Raw genomic sequence first — 22,647 nt, 5'->3', positions numbered from 1 at the left:
TTCAAGTGACCGTGCGAACACTTGTTTTAACAAAGTATCCATATCTCGTGTGTGCGGATTCTATCTTTGATAGCTCAAGATTATTTTCAAATTCACCAGAAATTGTGCAGATTTTTCTTTTTTTCCCTTTAACCCCTCTTCTTTTTTGCTGCTCTCTCTTTTCACGTACACTTGCTGCATTGTCTTGCCCAAGTTAAAATATTTAAAACAGAACTCTGGAGATTTACGTTTAGTCCCTCCATTAAATGAGGACTGAGATGTTCTGACATCTAGCCCTTAGTGTGACTGAATCTCCAGAAATGCTGACACCTACACTTTCTATAATGAATATAGGAAGTTTTTTTTGTTCCATTAGAGTCCATTTATTTATTAGAATAACCCAAGTGAAAGCCCCAGATTTAAATTTTCTGACTACACAACCCCTCCTTCCAGAGCCACTGAAGACATTTTACTGCAGTTTTTGTGAGACGAGAGATACTCCCTTTGATAAACAGTGAAATTTGAGTGCCCCTAGAAATGTCTTTGCATAACTTTGCACAACCTTTCAATGAATCTGTCACATGCAGGAATGTGTTTAGTTTAGTTCTCTGTAAGATAGGCATGTGTTGCACTGACACTCAGGGCAGGTGCTCCTCTGGCTGACACAGCATTTAAGCAGCAAAACAAAATAGTGCACTACTGTAATGAGATTAAATATGTCTGTAATGTAACAAAGAAATGCATTAGTCTTCTTAGATTCAGAGTTTTCATCCTACTTTCTAATCCAAAAATTATGCCACTTGTGTTGCATAACTTCTTCAATTATCTGCATAATGAGGAGATAAGAAAGAGAAAGAAAAGAGAGAAAGAAAACATCATGAGATGCATCAACGTGCGTGAAAAGGCTCTCTCAAGAATGTGATGGCAAAGTGCAAAGCTCTTTGGTGTGTCTTTGTTTTCAGGAAAGCATATGCATTGATATGTAAGGATGGCAATTATGTAATAATGGATTTCAGGCGAGGTTGCAGAGCTATGCTAAATAAGTTAATGAGCATTAAAAGATATTTTCTATACGATTAGTAAAGTCATACCTTACGTGTCTTTTACAAATTAAAAAGTGATGTTTTATATATATTGTATTGTATTTTGTATCACATATAAAGCCAAATTCTGTTCAGACGAGGACTTCACCATTCAAAGTGATATAAAGTTCTGAAATGATGTGCACATCACATTTCTAAGTGCTACATGCTTAATATAATGCACTTTAACTAAACAACTCAGCTGAAGTGAAGTGAGGACCTGCTCAGCGGAATACATTTGTCTTCATCTACACAGATATGTGAGGTCAGACAGTGTCAGAGGCATGACTCAGGAATTCAAATTTCATTTAAATCTCCTCTTACTGGCAATATGCTGAACATTATATAATTCATCTCACCATTAACATTTTACAGAATGTGTTTCCTACCCTTCAGTACACGTTCCTGGAAATGGCTCTGTACTTTTCTACTGATCTACTGGAGCAACATACACTCACCCAGTACTTTATTAGGTACACCTGCATTTAGACGTGTGGACATGGTCGAGACGACCTGCTGAAGTTCAAATAGAGCATCAGAACTGGGGGGAAAAGGGCGACTACAAGCGGGTGATGGTTATTGGTGCCAGACTGGTTGGTCTGAATATTTCAGAAATTGATGATCTACTGGGATTTTCCCACACAAATATTTCTTGAGGTTTATGGGGAATGGTCTGAAAAAAGTTCTCTGAGTGAAAATGCCATGTTGCTATGAGAGGTGAATGGCCAGATTAATTTGAGCTGATAGAAAGGCAACAGTAACTGCCATGTTAACCAGCAGGATTACACAGCATGTCACAAAGCTCACATCATCTCAAACTGATTTCTTGAACACGACAGCGAGTTCACTGGCCTCAGCTCTGCAACTGTGTGATGCTATTGTGTCATTATGAACCAAAGTCTCTGAGGAATGTCTCCAGCGCTTTGTTCAGACTATGCTGCGAGGAATTAAGACAAATAAAATATTTCAAGTTTTCGGCTGTTTTAAGATTAAGCAGGTCTATTCAACACATCTGTCAGACCTCTGCACTGGTGTGGGACCATGAATTTGTTTTTTTGGGTGCATTTCAGTTTCAGGATCCATTTACTTTTTTTAAAATTAAGCCTTGCTTTTTCTTTTTATCTGTTTATTTAAGCTTGTTTTTTCACCCTGGAATAAATTTTGGCTTCCATTATGGTTTTCTGCAATCACACCCAAGCAAGGGTGATTGAATGACTAAGGCACTGGACTACAATCAAAAGCTCCATGAGGGTTTTTTTTTTCATAATATAATTATTTATTTTCCATTTGTTTTTCCATCAAGTCCTTCACATATTTTTGTTAGAAAAAATGGTAAGCAATAGCTAGTAGCACACATTAGCCTTGGTGAAAATTTGATTTGCACTGGTTAAAACAGAGTCCACTCCATCTCTCTGACCCAAAAGTCTGTTCTGAAGCTGACGGTGCTGAAAAGCAGTGCAAATCTTGTTAATCTCAAACAACCTGTAAGAACTGAATAGCACACACACCAGATTGTGTGTGAGTGTGTGCAGTACGTGAATGCTGCACAATGCTAAAGGGACACACAGAGAGGAAGTGAGAGGGTGAGTGAAATAAAGGCACTTGTGTGGTACTTGGCAAAAATGCTGTAGGTTTCAGTGCATCAGTGAAGGTAAGTGTGTGGGAGGATGACGGCACACATCTCCTCCGCGGCCACTGAAAATCATTTTTGTGTGTGAAGATAGAAAACGGCGTGCGTGTGTGTGTGTGCGCACGCAGTAGTGCTCGGATCTAAGTACTAGTCAGAGTAGCCGCAGGCGATCTCTATGACTTTCCACAACTGCAGATAATTCTGTTTTTACACACACAGTATTCAGTGCAGAGCATGTAGCATCCCGCGTGTGCAATACATGTAGCAAATGCATTACAGGTGACATTTCAGCACTCATTTTAATCATCACTCAAAGCTGAAAGAGCAAGGTGAAGTGCTATTTGAACCATTTGCTAATTGCGTGCATGTGTGTGTGTGTATTTGAGTGTATTTGAGTGAATGGAGACCTTATGTGCACATGTTGATATCACACTGCAATCCATCCAGTGGTAATTGCAGGCTTGGTGTGAGCTTTCACAGCACGTGGACACACACTCACACACAAGGGTGCGGCAAATGAATGAAGTTTTGAATGCAGAGGTTTATTTCTCCACCTTTTTTATGTGGGTCAGAGGCATAATGCTAAATACCTTTGCCCTTGAGAGCTCCGTTCTAATGCTGCTAAATATAAGCCTCTCAAACTGTGTGAGAAGGCACAGCGAGGGCGCTCTTTGAGAGGAGAGACGCAGAGACAGAACGAGTTCAAAACGCAGCAAATACAAACTACAACATCGAGGCAGAGAAATGGCGAAATGAAAGAAAAGAAAATGAAAAAGAAGTGTTAGGGCAGCCAAAAAAGAAGGAAAGAAGAAACAAGAGGCTCTATTCCAAGTTTGTTTTCTGCTGTCTGTTAAAGCTTGGGAAAAAACCTTCATGCATTATGCAATTCCATGTGACGGAAAGATGGGGATTGGGGAAAACCAGGGATACAGACCACATTATCCAGTCATGCCAGAGTTTATCAAGGGAGAGCTCTTGATGCATGAAAATCTGTATGGTGTTGTTTTTGCCATCACAGGGTCTGAAGTGATGAAGGGGAACAATAGTGGGAGTGGAAGAGGACTGGCGAAAGCAAAGTAGCTTTGAATAAATGCAGCATTCGGGGGAAGGAGATGGTCCTGCTTGTCAGATGTCTGGGTGTTTGCAGATCAGCGTGATGAAGCTGGAGAGACAGGATACAGTGCTTTATTTTTTAATTGTCAATTTCCTTTCTTTTGCTGTTTGATAATTATCTTTTTGTCACAATGAGTTATTTTGAGATATTAAAAGAGCTCCATCAGTGGAGCTTAACACCATAAAATGAAGAAATGGCATAAAAATTAAATGCCTTTCAAGTCTTTTAGTGTCAACTCTTTTGTTTTTGCCACTGTTTGCAATAAAAACAGGAAATTGTTCACAAAATTAAACCTGGATTGTACAGAAAACAACAAATCGCCAGTGCTTATATTTCCAGTCTGTGTGCTGGGACGTATCAGATTAGGACATTTGACAGATGACATCGTGACTACTGGTTAGTATTCTCAATGACAAGGTGGCTATAAAAACAAAAAACCCTGCTGCTTATCATTTCAGAGAAGATGATTTTGTCAAATGTAATGTTCTCACACCTCTAATAAGATAGCTTCTCCCTCAGGAAACTATCTTTTTAGAGTTATTTCTGTCAAAGGTGTCGGACACAAAAGCTGAACTCCTTCCCTGCTGATCTTTTTGGGCTCAAAGTCATTAAATGTGCTCTAACCTGTGAACTCTTTAGAAGACGTTTGCTCTCTGTAACCACAAACCAAACTCTTCCTGTAGCCGTCGCATTGAAATGTAATTATTATGTGATTGCAATGTTCAAAATTTGGTGTTTAATCTGGATTCATGTTGTGCTGTCGCCACCTACTGGTGGGCCTGAGTGTGGCGCTTTGTAGTGCGCATGCTTTGGGGTGATGCTCAATTAAGCGCACGTGTCACCAGAGACTGAAGGCTCGAGCCAGAAAGAGAATGCTGGCCTGTGTAAAGGGTGGAAATATAGAAGATATGGACTACAATTGCTCATGAATGTTCAGTAGAAAGGCGCACACGGTATGTTGGTGCATTTACTTTGTGTGTATGTTTTATTTGAGTTGTAATTTTTGTTCTGCTGATGTAATATCCGTGTTTTTCATTGATCATTCCACCATAGTTTTTCACGGTGTTTGCTGGTGAAAAGAAGATTAAAATACTGGCTGAACATCAGTTGGAGCATGGCCCTTTATTCTACTTCGAACATGAAAAACCTTCAGGAGCAGTTACACTTCCTCCTGTGGTAACATGCGGCTACTTCACAACAGCCAATCTGCTCAATTAGATGTCAGAAAAGAGATGGAAATGTCAGCTGTAACTGCAGCCGGCAACAACTAGTCCTCTGTTTCTCCATCGTAAACACTTGTGGATAGGGAAATTGGTTTCCCTCTTTACTCCCAGCTCAGGTGTAGACTTGCAGATTAAATTGGTGGAAGGGTGTGGGTGAGCCCAGCAACAGTGGAGTTCTCATGTATGAAAATGGTCCCCATCATACTCCTTGACAGAGCCTTTGTTATGCTAATGTTTCGAAAATTATGATGTTCAGAAAATCCGGGCTTTTCCTGTTCCCATTTATTGCCTTTCTCTATTCTATATTTACCTCCTATTGTTATTCTAATCAGACTTGTCATCTTTGACAAGTAGCCCAAAAGGAATCTGCTCGCACACCAATGCACAGAAACATACAACTACATACTCATAAACTGTAAAGGAAAGCTGAAACGAGCGTCTTTCGTGGATCACGACGGCTCTGAACTCATACTTTTGTACAGACATTTCGGATTGATTGCAGTTACCTTCTGTATTTTTTGGACACTCGTGCACACATAAGCCTAACATAACAAAAGAATCGTATACAAATTGACCAGAAGTTTGCATACTGCTAAGCCTGGGCACAATCCCTCATGAATAATGGAGTCACATATGAAAGACAGAAGAAGACTGAGCAGAGCCACTGGGTGAGAGGACAGATTTGAGTGTAACACTGAAACTCTTCCAGTATTTTCGTTCCAAAACCATGGATGTTGTAGTTGCTGTGAAAAGGTGCTTGTAATGCTGCCGTCACTGTATTTTCAGTGCTTATTGTTTGCACTCTCTAGTTTACTTGATTATGTTTGATTAATCCTGTGTGTTTCAGTGCTACCTTCTGTGTCTGTTGCCATGGTTTGCTGAATTGCAGTGCATGAGAGCTTTAAACTGTATATAACACATAGATGTGGACACTATGATGTCACCCATATTTTGTTTGTTAACTTTTGAAGCCTGTGGTTGTTGATTTTTCAGAGGTAGAAGTCACCACGTTTTGCTGACAGAGTGCATGTGAAGTTTTCAGCAAACTTGGTTAGTGCTTTCCATCCACAGACTGGAAGAGTGTGTCAGATGAGTGTAATAAACATGCTCCAAAATGAACCAACACTACAAACACTGCAGAGAGGCCCAGACTTGAATTACTGGAGGTGAAGCCTAGCTGACAACTATCAGGGGCCTGTGTCAGCATCCACCTGTCAGTCAAAGCAGTCAGACCCAGATAATCCATAACTTTAAGCCTTAGTTTAAACAGATGCATTTAAATTAAGGTTCCACCAAACCATTTTTTCCTAAAACAGGCTATAAACCTGTTTATTTATTTTAACGTGGGGATTTATGGGGATTGCGTTTAGAGTCAGCCTCAAGTGGCCATTCAAATAATGTAGTTTTTGGCATTTCTGTCTTGGCTTCATTTTTCAGCCCCAGAGGTTAACAAAATGCTTTGACCAGTGTAATGTATGCCTTAGTAGCTTCATTTGTGAGCGGGACCTTAAATATTTCTGGGGGCCCTGAGAGGTAGCAGCGTTTCTGGTGTGATTTAATAGTCACACAAAGTACACATAGCAGTGTCTGTGTTCTTATCAATGCTAGAACCAGGTTAAAGTGAAACAAAATTTCCTGCACACAGTCCAGTATAAATATTTTTCTGGTTAAAATGACTCCACAGAGATAAGCAGAGAATGTGAAGGCAAAATCACAGAAGACATTCTTGCAGGGAACAGAGTGAAAGTGGCTGTACACTGATTAGGGAAATGATGGGCAAATGTGTACTGTTGGCATGAGTAGATGAGGGGGCTGGGGAACATTGGGAAAAACTCAGGACAGCTGCTTGAGGGTGAGGAAATGGCATGGTCTGGAACTACCAGAAGGACAAGAAGTAAGTAAAATCACAAAATATTAGCCTAGTACTTTCTCCTTTTCATAGATCAGCATTAGAGAAGGTATTAAACTGTCAAAAGGTGACTGTAATTAGACTGGCATTAACAATTGTGAAAAAGGAAACACAACCTTCTACATATCAGCACATAAAAAAATTCACCTGGTTCTCACCAGATCTTAAAATTGGGTAAGTACAGCCTCAGATGAACAGCAACAAATCACGATGTCATTATTTATTTAACAAAAAATGCAGAAGCAATGAGGAAAATACTACAGAGCCCGTGACTCTGTAGCTTGCAGAAGCAGCTTTAGCAGTACAACCTAAACTAAAGTAATCACTTTCAGGGACATTTATTTATGCACAGCGCTCTCAAAGCCCCAACATAGCATTTCGTTGAGGTTTAATTCAGCCATTGCAAAACCTTGATGTAGATTTACTGCTGTGCTCGGGATCATCCTGTTCCATGACACAGTTTTGGCCAAGCTTTAGCTGTCGGACAGCGGACCCACATTTTACTTTAGAACCCTTTGACATCATGGTTGACCCGTCGACTGCAAAGTTCTCAGGTCCTGTGGCTGTGAAACAATCTCAGATCATCCTCCCTCCATCACTGTAGTTAACAGTTGGTGTGAGGTGTTTGTGCTGATATTGTGTAATTGGGTTTTTGCCAAACATGGTGCGGTGCATTATGGCCAAGCATCTCCACTTTGGTCTCGTCTGTCCAAAGGACATTGTTTCTGAAGTCTTGTGGTTTTCTCAGATGCAGCTCTGCAGCTGCTGCCATGTTCTTTTTCGAGAGAACAGCGTCTCCTGCCAGCACTTCCAAACAACAGATTTTTTTTTTCACATTTTTCTCCAGTTGTCAAGAATTTTAACATCTAACTAACTGAGGCTCGTCTGAGAAGCAGCTCTTGTTTTGTTTTTGTTTATATCTTTGCAGTTTCTTTGAGCATTGCATGGTCAGACATTGGGGGTGAACTTTTTCCACTTGCAAATAATCTTTTTCACTCTAAATGATAGGTATACAATTATTTTGAAATGGCCCTGTCTCAGATGTCTTTCCTCCTTTACTATTGTATTAACACATACCTTCATTTTTCAAATCTGCAAACATAATTAAATGGCATTACTGTTTATCTTAGTAGGCACTCATAAAACTACACATAAATACACAAATATTGGGGAAATCAGTTTGTTTTATTTGTTTGGGAAAAAAATATCTGCCCATAAATCAAATTTTATATGTCTTTAAAATCCTGTATCAGTTGGGCAAACACTGTTTCTGCGTTTGGTTTAGTTTTTTTGTTTAACAGATAATAACAATTTAATATGTGATGTGATGTTGTTCACCTGAGGATGTATTTACCTAATTTTAAGACATGCAATGGACCTGATGTTTTGTATTGTGTCCTGATCCTTAAAACCTTTAAACTGCAGTAGGGTCTCAAGGACACTTATACGTGTGGATTGAAATGATAGAGAAGTCTTCCAATTTATAGATAATCCATTCTACTTCCTGTGCAACAGTTATCTGACTGTCACTGATGAATTATTAGAATTATAAGCTACTTTTCATAATCTAAAGGGGTTTGCACTTAGGGCTGAACGATTATGGAAAATAATCTAATTGCGATTTTTTTGCCCCAATATTGCGATTGCGATGCGATATGCGATTATTTTTTAAGGTCTTTGTCTTCTGTATTATTAAACAAAGACAAGCAATACATCATATAGTATGGCCAATACTATATTACATTAATTTTAAACTGTTCTTTCCTGGAAGACAGACCTCTGTTATGATGACATGAGGTGATGCATGAATTGATGACTGACATTTTTATTTAACTTCTTCAATCACAACAGTATATTTGAACATACACAATAGTTTATTTTTAGCTTACAAACATCTGAGCATAAAGTGCTGACAAGGAACCCTGGTGTAAACATTAAAATGAAAGTCAGTACAATGTGCAGATTGCAGAAATATATATAAAAAAATCAGTGGCTTTACCACACTCAGTTTTTCGACATCTGTGAACTACTAGACAGTCATTCAATTAAAAAATAATATTAAATAAATAAAACTAATAAATAAAAAATACACACATCTTACTGATCTCTGCAGTCAGTAACATTACACATAAAGTGCAAACATAATAGCAATTGTATATAAACACACACAAACACGCCTTTAAAATTTAAAGGCGTGAAATTAGACGGTCTAGTTCTGATTAGCGTCACCGCTGTCTCGGTGGAGTTCAATAAACTCAGCCGTGTGCTCCTTGCTATCTAAAATATAACCAGACACTGGTGTAAATTCTCGACTGTCTCATACTTCTGTTTAATAAGTTTTCTGTTTGACGTTTAGTCAGCTGTGTGAAAACCAAGGAGGAACCCACCCGGGGGATTAATAAAGTTTTATTTTATCTAATCTAATAACTTTAATCTCAGCCAAACCGATTTACTCACGAACAAACAAAACACTGAAAAAAGCCCAACAATAACATTTTTAGGTTGTCTAAGTGACTTATATATTACGTTTAACCCGAGCAGCGAAACTCCGCGGTGATCTGAAAATGATGTGCCGGGAGTTGTGCCGTTCTCGGCCGCATCAGTAACCCTCGAGCTCGCGGCTAGCTGTCGAGCTAGCCGGAGGGTAGCAGACGCCTCTGAAAACGTCGAAGCACTTTTGCAAATATGGGATATCTTGATAAACCGAGCAGATATTTGATGTTTACACAACTACTTTCTCGCCTGAAAATATGTTAAAAGTTTGTTTTGTGACCCAGAAAGATTAGTATGAGTAATTTCAAAACTTAGTAGCGGCCGCCATTGCTGGAAACTGGAGTTCCAGCCGCGCTATGAATTCTGGGATATGGTAGTAATTTGGACAGCCTTCGGCGCGTCGCTGTGACGTAATCGGTCTACAAATGCGGCCTCAGGAGGATGCAGCCCATGAATTTGGACATGTCCAGAGTATAATCGCAGCCTTTGCGGTTAGAAAATTGCACTTGATCATGTCGCGATATTATCGCAAATGCGATATATCGTTCAGCCCTATTTGCACTGGTAAAAAAAAAAGTTGTAAGCTGTTTGACCAGTGACCATCAAATCACAGTGTCTCAAGCCGTGTCTGTTGCTCTTTACTTTGTATGTGTTTGTGAAGGAAAGATGGCGAGATCATTGCGTCATCATGTGTATGAGGTGGAGCAGTGAAAAAAGGGCAGGGATAATAAGGGATAATCACAGCTTTATCCTGTCACTGCCAGTCATACTTGGTTGAGGTCTGAAAAATGAAGACAGAAGGGCCCATGCTGATACGCCTGACCAGCTATCTGCTCCCATTGTGATAGCCTGTAAGACATGGTCTAACCCGCAGATGAGAACCCTAATCCCCCAATATACTCGCACTCTGGTAGATTAGCTGCAAGGTCTCTTCCCACACTGAGCCAGGATCCCTCAGTTTCTTCTTAAGAGGACACAGATGGAAGGAAACTTATATGGGGAGAAGATTATGAGTATATGGAAAGAGAAATAAATAGAAAGAACAGAGACAAAGCAGGAAGAGGACAGGGAGGAGGAGACTCAAAGAACGAGAGAGATGAAAATGCAAAAGAAACAATAGAGAAAATGGGAAAGGAAGAATATTGGGGGTCATAGTTAAAATCTTAGAGGATTGAGAGAAGGCAAGAAAGGACTTTTTTTTAAATTTATATCAAAGAAAAACAGTGAAAAAGAGAGATGCTTCTGGTAGCCTACTTTCTCCTCCACAAAGACCTGAGAAAGCCGGCCTATAAAAATAAAAACAGTAAAAACAGAGCTAGAGATACAGAGAAGGATGGAGAGAGTGTGGGTGATGATGAAGCTAAATTGTCATGGTTACCATTGCTAGTCTGTGCGAAGGCTGGCCGTGTATCTGCGTGCGTGTGTGTTTAAAGTAGAGCACTGGGCTTGCAGTGTCAACAGATGTCATGTGATATTTGCAGAAGCCTTATGTAGATTGAGTGTAATCCTTATGAAGGCTTTTTTCTTTCAATTTGCTTCTTTCCACATTAACCAACGAAGAGCCGTTTTCAGCATTACATCATTTTTAAACTGTGGATAATTGTAAAGGACATCTATCAAGACACGCGTTATAGACACAAACCGTAAATACATAGAGCAGGAATGTAGCACTGCATCAAATGTGAGTCACTCTGAGCATTTCACGGTGTAAATGGATAGCTAAATTTACTGTTTTCTCACGATGTGCCCGAGGTGTTAGCGAAGAAAAGTCCTCGCAAATCTGGAACAAAAAAAAAGGGAAGGAATGGATGCATCGGTTTACATTTTCACACTCTGCCTCAAGCTTTACATGCTTTTTATACGTCGTGACGTCAAACCAACATTTAATGCTGCATCACTGATTCCTGATTGTTGTTACTCACAGTGCATCCTGCGAACGAGTGTGTGTGTCTGTTTTCTACGTATATTGTGTGTCTGTGTGTGATATGATGTCTTTTTTTGAAGGAGCTCTCGTGTATTTCTTTGCGGAGGGGCTGAGAAATTGAAAGTGACGCTTGACTGAACACCCTGGATACATCTGATGTTACAGAAAAACATGAGTTTGCAGGTCCTGCCTTTACAGACAAAGCTGATGATTAGATGCCTGTTAACGGCTCCGTTGTCTTACAATACATTTCTGAAAAATTAGGTTTTCAACAGGCTGTTTTTCTCTGATGTTAAAATAATAACGATCACCCTTTCATCCTTTTTGATGTCCGCTCGCTTGTGAAGCAAGAATGAGTGTGCAGAGTCATGCTTACAAAAGCAGGCAAAAGCACATCCCACAATCAGCTGTCACTCAGACCCAGGCAGTGTTTTGGTCGTTACTCAAGAAAAGTAATGAAGTACGTTGCATAATTAAAAGCAGAGAAAGCCACGAGTACTCGTTATTTTTTTTGTTTCTCTTTAAAATGACCTGAAACACGTACATAATAACCAGCTAACAATAGAAATCTCAGGCTACAGGCTCACACACCAACACAAATTCCTGTCCTAATGAGGATACACGTACCATCTTTTCTTCAGTTTTTACATATGAACACCAGCACAAAGACACTTCCTACAAAGCAAATTCCACAGTGATTCTTTAGAAGCATGAACAAGCAGAAATGGAGGCTTCAAGCCTGACTGCTCGTCACTGCTTTAGTTACCTGTTGAAGTTCAGGCTCTAGCTGGGCAAGTTACTTTGAAAAAGTAATTAATTATAGTTACTAGTTACTTCTTCAAAAAAGTAACTGAGTTAGTAACTGAGTTACAATATTCTAAAAGTAATTAATTACTTGAAAAGTAACTATTGCGTTACTTTAAAAAAACGTTTAATTGGCCATTTTTAACTACTTTTGATTTTCCCTCCACATTTTACCTTTAAAAACGATTTACTTTGCCTTGTTTGGTATCATTCTTTTCAGCACAACCTCACATGTCTGAATTTACAGTTGTGTTTTCATTTTGATATACTGTATTACCACAATGGATCTAAAATCAGACAAAAAACGTAAAATCAGAGTAGAAATTTTTTTTTTTTTTACTGTAACAACCACAAACATGTTTAGTGAATCATATTTCATAACTTTAAATGCAAATATAAATCTTCAATTTTAAAATCCTATGCACAAGTTTTGCAAACAAAGTTATTTGCATCCATTTACCTTTTACCTCAATTTTTTAAATAACCATTTCAAACTATTTACAGAACAATCAGCTGTTCTGCATTAAATAAGATGCCACACAAATTATTTGTGCCACTCCAAAAAAATCATTTCTGTCCACTATGAAGGAGAACATCACAGCCTGATACCTGCAGGTCTGACAGCAGCAGGCGTATCACTCCTGTTTCTACCTGGAGACAGCAGTTGCCTCATTGTTCTGACACACAACACAAAACTATCCACAACACTACACACTAACTACACAAGACAACATATTAACTACACACTCCAAACACGCTAAACACAAATCTCTCACATCTCAAAACTCGCTCTCTCTCTTTTTCTGCTGTCTCTCTCTCTCTCTCTCTCTCTCTCTCTCCGTCACTCCTAAAACTTCCCCTGTTGTGTTTTTTTCTCTCTCATAAGCACAGAGTGCTTGCTAGCGCTGTCCTTAGACAGTAAACGCGACTAAGCTTTGAGGAAAAAACCAGAGTCATTTTTATCATGACTCTGGTTTTACGTGGCCTATCTACACAATTTGAAAGCTGGTATATATCACCTTGTTGCTTTGTCTTTAAGTGGTCATGTGACTGGCTTACCACAACTACTTTACTCTTCCTCACTCAAACAGCAGCACTCATGTGATTGTATGTATATAAGATGCGGTAAGCTGAACACAGCTTCAACCTTCTGTTTGTTGAAAAACAGTAACGGACCGCATTTTCTCAGATAGTCTCGGTCGTTGTGTCCTTGGGCAAGGCACTTCACCAGTTGCCCACTGGTGGTGGTCAGAGGGCCTGGTGGCGCCAGTGTCCGGCAGCCTCGCCTCTGTCAGTGCGCCCCAGGGCGGCTGTGGCTACACTGTAGCTTACCATCACCAGTGTGTGAATGTGTGTGTGAATGGGTGGATGATTGTGTATAGTGTAAAGCGCTTTGGGGTCCTTAGGACCAAGTAAAGCGCTATACAAATACAGACCATTTACCATTTACGTTACACCCAAAACTGGTCACAAAGACCCCAAAACGCCAATTAAGATCAACTCAGCCTCTTGATTTTGTTCCCTCACTTTGAGCGAACACATTCATGTTCTCTTTCCTGTGCCACCTCTGTTTCCCTGGATGTCCTTATAACTTTTTCAACCTCTAGTTGTCAGGGCTGCACATCAAAGACTCCACAGCTACTCCCTGACTCGCAAAGTCACACTAACGGGTTTTGCTGTACACAGACACCTACACATTTGTGCACAACACATGAATAAATGTGCCTATTTTCTCAACAAAGAAGGTTGTTTGGTCTCTGTGACAGGAGAGGGCAGTTTGTGACACTCATTCATCATTTCTCTTTTTAGTGCCCCTCTCTGCTACCCCATGTTCTGCCCTCCACTATCTCCGTGTCGTCTCATTCCCACACCCTGTTGCGTTATCTCTCTTCAGGTATTTTTCACACAAATGCCTGCCTGTATCCTGCCATCTCCTCTCACTACCTGAGAACTCTTTTATCCCTCCCTGAATAGTCCTACAAAAAAATAAATATGGCCTAAAAAACACAGCAACTGCCTCCAGAAAACAGCCAACATCTGCTCAAAACTAACTGACTGCCAAGTCAGATTTTCACATTGCTTCAGTGGATTTTCAGTCCACCAAGACTGTGCGAATTAAAGTTAATGTTGGCAGGACTCAGACACCTGTCTCGTGTACTTGTGTTTTCATACTGTTACAGCCTAGCCTTGCTCATTTGGAGTCTCCTAAATCAAATCAAATCAGTGCATGTCGGAATTTGTTATACTATATCCCACTTTTGCATGAATACATATGGTATGTGTTGCCTCAAAAATACCTTTCAGATAGACCTCATGATGGCTTTGAAAGCAACCCATAAACAATCAGATTGATTTTCAATCAACATAATGGCACCAGACACCTAAAGCATGGAAAGCAGGTTATATTTTGCTTTGGGCTGCATGCTGTCAGTCTGGCAGCTCCCATCCACATTGTTCTGATCTTAACAAATTCATTGAACCTCACAAATACTTTCAAATTACCCAACGGTGCTTAGCACCATTAGAGTCAGATTATTAGCTTGGAATCAGTTGCTTTGTATTTCTTAATGCTGTTTCACCTCATTACCTTCCTCTAAACTGGAACCTCCTCACAAAGCTTGTCACCTGCTTTACTATCTGTTTGTCTGATAATAATATTTCACCCTTTTCATATTTGCACCAACCTTCTTTTTTTTCTCTCTCTCTTTTGGCTTGGTTGACCATATGTGTGTGGTTGTGGTTGAGTATTTGCTATTGCTAAAAAGCAGAGATTACGATTGCGATATCTTCTATGGATTTAATTTGCATTGCTGTAAATGCGAGAGGAATATACTGTTGCTGCCTTAGCAGAGTTTTGAAGTTTCACAGAAATTCTGCTGACATGAAGTTGTTGTCAGAATCAAATCATGCTGACAGAAGATCTTGCTGCTTGATTATAAAGCATTTTCAGCATTTTCAAGCTTTCTCTATGTATTAATGTCATTTATACTGACAGCAAACTGTGTGTTTTCAGTATATTTTTCCATACATTAACTTTGTTTCAGCTGTTTTTTTACATTGCAACTGTTCAGTTGCATTTTACACACTCAGTACTGGCTGCTATTACTGATACACTGGAAGCTTGGAAATACTTCTGTGTGACAAAAGTTAAATCTAGAGTGTGGTATTGTATATATGTAAATAAGCATTGGGTATGTGCCAATCCTTGCACACAATGTTGAGTAAGTCTATCAGCATCAGATAAATCTCTCTGTATTTATTTATTTTTTTTAATAGTGTGCAGTTTTAAATTTTGTGTCTGCAGTTGCATTTCCGATGTGGCGCACCTGCCGAATACTGAGCAACAATTCAACCAAGGATTTTTCTCCATGCTGGGCCATCCTGTTCATACAAAGCACCAGACCGCTCATTCTATAGCTTAGCTCCACTGGTTGATGTAATAAGTGACAGACTAGTTATAAATATCAGTGATATGTTCATCCGTGTCTGTGTGTGTATGCTTTACGGTAGCGTGTATTTTTTCACCCTAAATGTTCCTACCTTGCAGCGTTTAGCTTTGTCTGGTTTAAGAGCCTTTTCTTTTTTTTTCATTGCTGATATAGAACAAATGCAACAGCCCATCAGGATATTTGTAAGTGGCTCGACTGTCCATTTCATGGCCACATTCATAGTCTGGCACCCTTTACATCAACAAGTAGTGCTGCAAAATAAGCGGTCTGCTCGTTTGCATGAGCAGCCTGGGATGGAGGCATATTGCTGAATTAATGCTTCAGTGTTCCTGCGGAAGAGAAGCAGGCAGACAGTTGGTTTGTCCATCCATGTCCATCTTTAGTGTTCGCTCACTCTTTCAATTGACTATGCAGCAAGAGATTCGTGCTGACATAGTTGTGTGCAATGTGTGGGTTCTGAAAGAGCTCTGAACTCCTGTTTGCAATGTGAAAGCTGGGCAAGGTGACTGGTCACACCTGGGCAAAACAATCCTCAGAACACAGTGCAATGACCCACCCAGTGCATCTTTTGTTAGCAAGCAAAGACTGGTTTGCCTGAGCTGAAGAGGAAAGGAATCCTATTGGTGGAGAAGGATTAGGGTATGGCACTGCCAGATTTTTAGAGCCTATTGTGGAAAAAAGAAATAGGACTTTTTACTGATACAACAAGTAAAAAAAAAAGATATTTGTGAGTGAGAATTACAGTCTAAGAGAGAAAGTGATCGACTGCAAGGATAAGCAGAAACATGCACATGTGTTGCACACCACACATTTAAACCTGTGATAATATTATTAATCCTTTATTTATTATTTAAAAATCTCATTTCCAAGAGAGACCTGGCATCACTCTTTCAGTGATTGTTTTTAACGTCGCTCTTAATGATCTGTTATTGTATATTTCTCACATACTGGTACAGAATATTGTATTTGTTTTAATTGTTATGTGGTGCATGTGTTTTTGAATTTTTGCTGCCATGATGCCAGGTCTCTCTTCATTCAGTAAAAGCACAGTGCTAGTATATTATCAACAACCAACAACAGGTGCCTATTTACACAGCTAGCAACTACCATTAAAAAAACAACATTAGCATTCATTTGAGGTAATATACTTGGCAATATTAATTCCATTATTCATTCTCTTTTATAACTGTTTAATCTGAAAGCATCCGGTGTCCATTAACTACTAAGAGAAATATGTGACTCTGTTAAATGCTGGACTATGTAAACTGAGTGACCTTTTTAACGCTTTTGCAATCCAAAAAAAAGAAAAAAAAGTCACACAGCACTTTATTCTGCAGACTTTAAGCACTTTATCTATCACGCACACATGCACAAACATCAAACTCATGGATGTATCTGAGGCAGTTTCGTGTGCAGTATCTTGCCTGGGGACTCTACAGAATACATACTGGATGAGCTGGGGATCAAACCACAGATTTACTGATTAGTCAACACCTTGCTGTCTCTCCTGAGCCCATAGCTGCTAACTGTGTGCCTGCTGTTTGTAGCTGAACAGGCTGAATACGGGGAATTTTATTTTGTATCGTTGGAAATGTTGGAAAGCTATGACAATGAGACAAATACAAATTAACTCTGTATCACTGAGGGGAGCCCTCTCAAACTGCAAACAATCCCCATGTCTTTTTATTATAAAGTATTTATAAGTGTAGCTTTGATATATGTGCTGTGATAATAAGGTACTGTATATTACTATGTTTCAAACATACCTTGTTCAACAAAATTAAGTTAATACTTGATCATCACAGTGTTACACAAAACTTCATGGATGTCAGTCTGTTCAGTTAGGAAGCAGAAACCATTGTGAATCCATGTTATTTCCTCCCAGTGCAAATGAAAGTGACTGGACAAGCAACAAGAGAACCAAAAAGGAAGTGGTTTAGCAGGAGATGTGCCATTACATGAGTAGAGCTGGGGTGACAGAGTGGTAGTAGGACCAGTTTCTGCTCCTTTGTGCGAGGAAGAAGAGGAGGCACAAAATTGCTTCCAGCAGGTTACTAATGTGCATGTTCCTAATCAGACTCTGAGAAATAGTCTTTATGAGGGTGGCTAACAAGTGCTAACATCCTTAGTGGGTCCTGTGCTCACACTTCGCAGCTCAATCAGCATTCGCCAGAAAATCCCAACACTGGTAAGTCTGCTGTGGTGCTCTGTCCTTGTGTTACAGCATGTGTCCTGATAAAACTGCCACACTCTTGAGACTGTGCTGCAACAGTAGCAAACCTTCTTGCAATGCCACATATTGATGTACAGTCCTGGTGGAGCTGGACTACCTACTGATTACTATGAAGAGACTTCTTTGTTAAAAGCTGGGGAAAACCAAGACTACTTTTTAAAATTTCCGTTCAGAAGTTTCACTGTGATTAAAGTCGGGGTTTTGTGGAGCAGCAGGAAGTTACTTTTAGTGAGGTCGGTGTGGGGGAAAAGGATTGAAACCACATAATTCTGATGACAGCAGGAGACATGTAGGGGATAACAATTCAGTTGGAAACCTTCCTGTGAATGTCAGTGTGAACACAGCTTTGGAGTAGCGGGAAAAAATTAATGATAATGGAGTGGATATGGCAACCACTTCCCTAATTGGTGTGCAGTCTTGATTTTCTCACAGTGAGAATTAGGGGGAGGAAAAACATGGCAGAGTAAGGGGTAACAAGCCCATTCAGTTGTTAGCTGTAGCTGCAGCTTTGTATGAAACACCACACTTCCTAAAGCACTGAACATTGCACTGCTATCACATCAGAAATGAATATTTTATTTAAACGTAAACCTTCAAATACATGCTTCAACAAGTGTCCTCCACTCTGTCTTCCCACATGCCCACTGTATTTTATTTTCCTTCAGTTTGATGTTGCCTTCAAGGGATCATCAAGAAACTTGAGTTCAATGCTGTGGAATATAAATAAGATGGCAGACACATAAATTCCTGAATTGTTTTTGTGGCTGTGCAATCTGAAAAGCTATGTAATGTTTTAAAAAAAAATATAGAGGTGGGTCTGTAACAAAGATTTTCTGAGGCATATACTGACAAATCAGTATTCATTAAGTAACACTGTTTGTGTAACCTCGGTATGCTGTCTGAGGAAGCTGTGCACGATTAATATTCCCTCAGTAATTACACAAAATGTCATTTGCTGTTAGAAATAAGAAAGAATTAAACCAGGTGGTTGTTTGAGTGGAAATTTGTATCGTCTTAATTAGGATATTTGTTTGTGCATCTTCACTAAGTATTCAGTTGTGAGGTGGATTGTCTTGAACAGATTTAGTTGTCCTCTTACCAGAAATGATGGTTGTGCTAGTTTCGGCAGTTTGTGAGCATTTGTGAAGTTAGAACTGGATTCTTCTGAAGTGAAGATGACAATTTAACATCAATGAATAAGAAAAAAAACATGCGTAACATCAGTGGCTAAACAGAAAATGCCAGCTGGAGGCGTGGATGGATATTTATTGTGTTACACTAGATTCCAGCTTGGTGACCTTTAAAGACAACGAAGATGCTATAATTGTGGATGTATTAGTGATTAAGATGATGGTATTCTAATTTATTTAATCCTTTCAGTGACTTGATAGCACCGTGATTTGATTTGATCTTTAATTGTAACTACTTGTCCTTATTTATATATTAAAATAAACATCCATCCCTTAGGTTTACCAGCTTATTACTGAATGTCACAAACACACCTTTTAGAACAGGTTTCTGGAGGTCTGAATGTGCACAACACATGTGATGTTCTGTGAGCCAGCACAACCATCTTCACTGTTGTTTTTTACAGTTAGCTCAGTGTTACATGCTCTTTCCTCGTATTTGTTTCCTCTATCCACTTTTCCTCTTTGCTGCCCCTCTCCCTTACTTATCTCTTCTTTCTTTCTCATGGCATGATTGATGACTGGGATGGCGGTCCCAAGCTGTACTTGTTAGTTTCGTTTTCTTTCTTCATGACAGGAGTTCATGGGTCCAAGACCCCATTGTTTCTCTGGCCCAAACCCATTTCACCTTGTTTTTTTTTCTTTTTTACGCTCTTTCTCTCTCCATTTAAATAAAAGAAGTCTTTTGGTCATGGAGATAAGTTGATGGCCGTAACAGCTGCTGTGTCCTGCTTCTACACGCTGAAAGTTTTTGCTACATTGTCAAGATGGCAACCATTAAAGATTAGAAATGTATACTGCACCACTCCACCATTTGCGTTCTCATAGAGTACTTAATGTAGCCATATAATTGTCAGCGCAAATGTGCGTAGGCACTTAATGGTGTGAGCATAAGTATGGAATTATGAGATTCGAGACACAGTGTGTGTAATATGTACAAATAGGGATGCAGCTGTCTTCTGCGGGTTTTGCTGAAGTTTAAAAATGGCCAAATAACGTGCTGCACCCAATTAGCGCATGCTGTTCTTTATAAGGTCTGTGTGACGCTGCTTACACATCCTGCTGCCCTGCAGAGATGTCTTCCTTTTTGTGGTCGTGCTAGTGGCAGCCAGAGCACTCATAAACCACATACGTGGCATGCTTCCTTGATTTGTTATAAAAACAAAAGCAAACAAAAGAAAATCTTTTTTGCACTCCACACTAGAAAGAAAGCTGCTAAAACTAATTTGAGAATTGTAGATTGAGCCTCTTGATAGTTTTAATTATGTTGTTATAGACCTCTTTAATCTGTAATCTCAGCTTCACAATGATTATTTGCCAGCACCATTTGCAAGTCTCTTTGCCTCCTGCCTTGTTGGCTGCTAGCTACTGTATCTATCATCAGTGGTGCTGTCTCCTCTGGTCTTCTACATATTCTCCCCACACTCACTTCACACAGCCAAGTCACAGGAATACATTAGAAGAGTTTTATCATGATCCTACTGTAGAAACACTACAAAGGTAGTTCCTTGTGATGGCTTAAATCTTTGTATTGCCTTGCAACCTAAATAATTACCTCACTACACATGTTCCTGTCAGACAGATGCTCTCTTTCAGTTTTATAGCAACGCCCAAGTTCAGTTCAGAGAATCAAAGAAAGACTGCTTTCATTTCCTCCTCTCTAAAGCTCTGCCACGGCCTCTGTGGATTCTGACCATATGTTTTAAACCAAATACAAGAAAGCCTTTCCTTTGTAGTGTTGCTTTCTCAGTGAAACTCACTGTGATCCAAGTTTTATGACCACCAACAGAGGCTTGATAGAGCTTTTTAAGTTTGGGCATCAGACTGAAATTTACATGTAACTGCTTTACCTGTTATATTGTATTTCTTCATGTGGAAAAAAAGAGTTTTATATATCAAGTCAACATCTCTGCCTCAGTAAAATGACAAGAAGCTTGCACTATGAGACAGGTGGGTGTCACCTAAATCTCTGCAGGAGACATCGCAGGATAGGATGAATGAGTACAAGTTTCTGCCTGAAAGCAACACAACAGGGTGAAATCTGCCATGTGCACGCATACATGTCAAGTCAGTGCACAAGAGCAGCTAGAGAAAATCTGGACCCAAAGAATGACCGTAACACATTTACATACATAACAAAACTTTATAAATAAATAAATACTGAATAAATGTGTCATACAGCCATCACGTCCACAGAAATGATGTGCACATAAGGTCAGTAACTGACAGCAGCTCCTTTCTGACACATAGCTCTACCTACCCACACCTGTCACTCACTCTAGCATCAGTACCAGTACTCAGTTCTGAAAAATCAAAACTTTATCGTCCATCCTGAGTCAGATTTATCTTACGATACTTGTTTTAAAAGATTTTTTAATTCCTTATCTATTATTCATCTATTATTCAGTCACACGCCAGCTCTTCTGATGTAGATCCAGGATCACTTGCACTTACCACTATACAATATACTATCATTAAATGGATTTCCTCGATAGCTCAGAGGGACGGGATGGCAAACATTAGGACTGCTTTGAAAGGGAAAATTTTCCACTAAGAAGAAAAATTCCTGGGACTAGAACTCTCTTCAGGCAAAATGAATTTACACTTTTTGCTGAATTAATCTCGATAAATAGTTAGAACTCTGTAGTAGGTCGTCTTCATTTTCATGCTAAACTTTGAAGGTGATCGCAGGGATGCAGGAGCAACACTCTCAACCTGCACACCCCTGCTGCATAGCTTTGCGGCACTCAGGTGACATTATGCTGCAAACAGATAATTTATGGTGGCACACACGCTACTACATGTCACACCGAGTCCTCTATTGGTAATTCTTACTCCGTAACACAAACCCCAGCCTTCATCTGCCACACTAAGGGCAATGAGCTTTAGTGCATTAGCATCGTCCCACGCTTTTGGCCCTGGGCCACGCATATTGTATGAGCAGGCAACCTACATATACCCATGCTTCTGTCAGCGGAGGTCCCCTGATAAGACAGGTTCAGTGTGCAGAGTTTAATGGTGTCCTGGAGTGTGTATTATAGTGTTTAGTCAATTTATTCTCCTGTCAAAAGAGATCAAGGTCCTGCTGCTTTGACTTAAAAGTGCTTTTCAAACAGCTGCCAGATGCTCTGGGTGTGCGCTCTTCAAATGAGTTTTGGAATGTAAAAATACTGATATATACAGTGATGGGTGATAGGGTGCGATCAGTGTGAGCTAAAGCGTTTGCTCATAGATTTTAAGCATTTCAAGAAAGTCATATAAAATGGGTTTGATTGATCTTATCTTTCAGACCGAGCTTGTTAACTTGTGTGACATAACCAGTCCATCCATGATTTTATGGAGTTGCAGTAAAATCTGAGCGGAATAACCGGATAGACGCTGACAAACAAACTTTCGCTGATGACAAGGAATGGGAGGTGTTGGTGTCGGGATTTACTAGCAGCATAAAATCAGCCAAATGATGAGGGGAAATTTTAATCAAGGCTGTGGGAGAAACAGTCATGAATAATTTTGGCTTTGCACCATGTTTAACTGACAGAATATTCATCGAGGCTGATCAATACTTAAGCGCACAGTTTAAGCTTTCTGTTTGACAAAAATGTTTGTGGTCTCTCTCTCTT

At 39.6% G+C, this 22,647-nt stretch overlaps 1 protein-coding gene across 5 annotated transcripts in view; it reads left to right on the top strand.

The window, feature by feature from the left end:
* LOC102195657 (lipid phosphate phosphatase-related protein type 5-like) overlaps window positions 1–22,647 on the top strand; it is a 58,430-nt gene that overhangs the window by 29,185 nt on the left and 6,598 nt on the right. Inside the window, exon 1 of one of the 5 annotated variants that reach the window (XM_013914873.1) lies at window positions 4,615–4,758. The exons of the other annotated variants lie outside the window; for them this stretch is intronic. Coding sequence (XP_013770327.1) covers window positions 4,735–4,758 — 24 coding nt within the window. The 5' untranslated portion in view covers window positions 4,615–4,734. Of the gene's footprint in view, window positions 1–4,614; window positions 4,759–22,647 lie in introns of those variants that run through there. 5 annotated transcript variants of the gene reach the window in all.

This window comes from Pundamilia nyererei, unplaced genomic scaffold (genome assembly GCF_000239375.1).
Source record: "Pundamilia nyererei isolate P.nyererei 1_Seehausen unplaced genomic scaffold, PunNye1.0 scaffold00234, whole genome shotgun sequence".
Classification (NCBI taxonomy): Eukaryota; Metazoa; Chordata; class Actinopteri; order Cichliformes; family Cichlidae; genus Pundamilia; species Pundamilia nyererei.
Note: the sequence above shows the minus strand (reverse complement) of the source record. Positions and strands in the feature narration are given on the sequence as shown.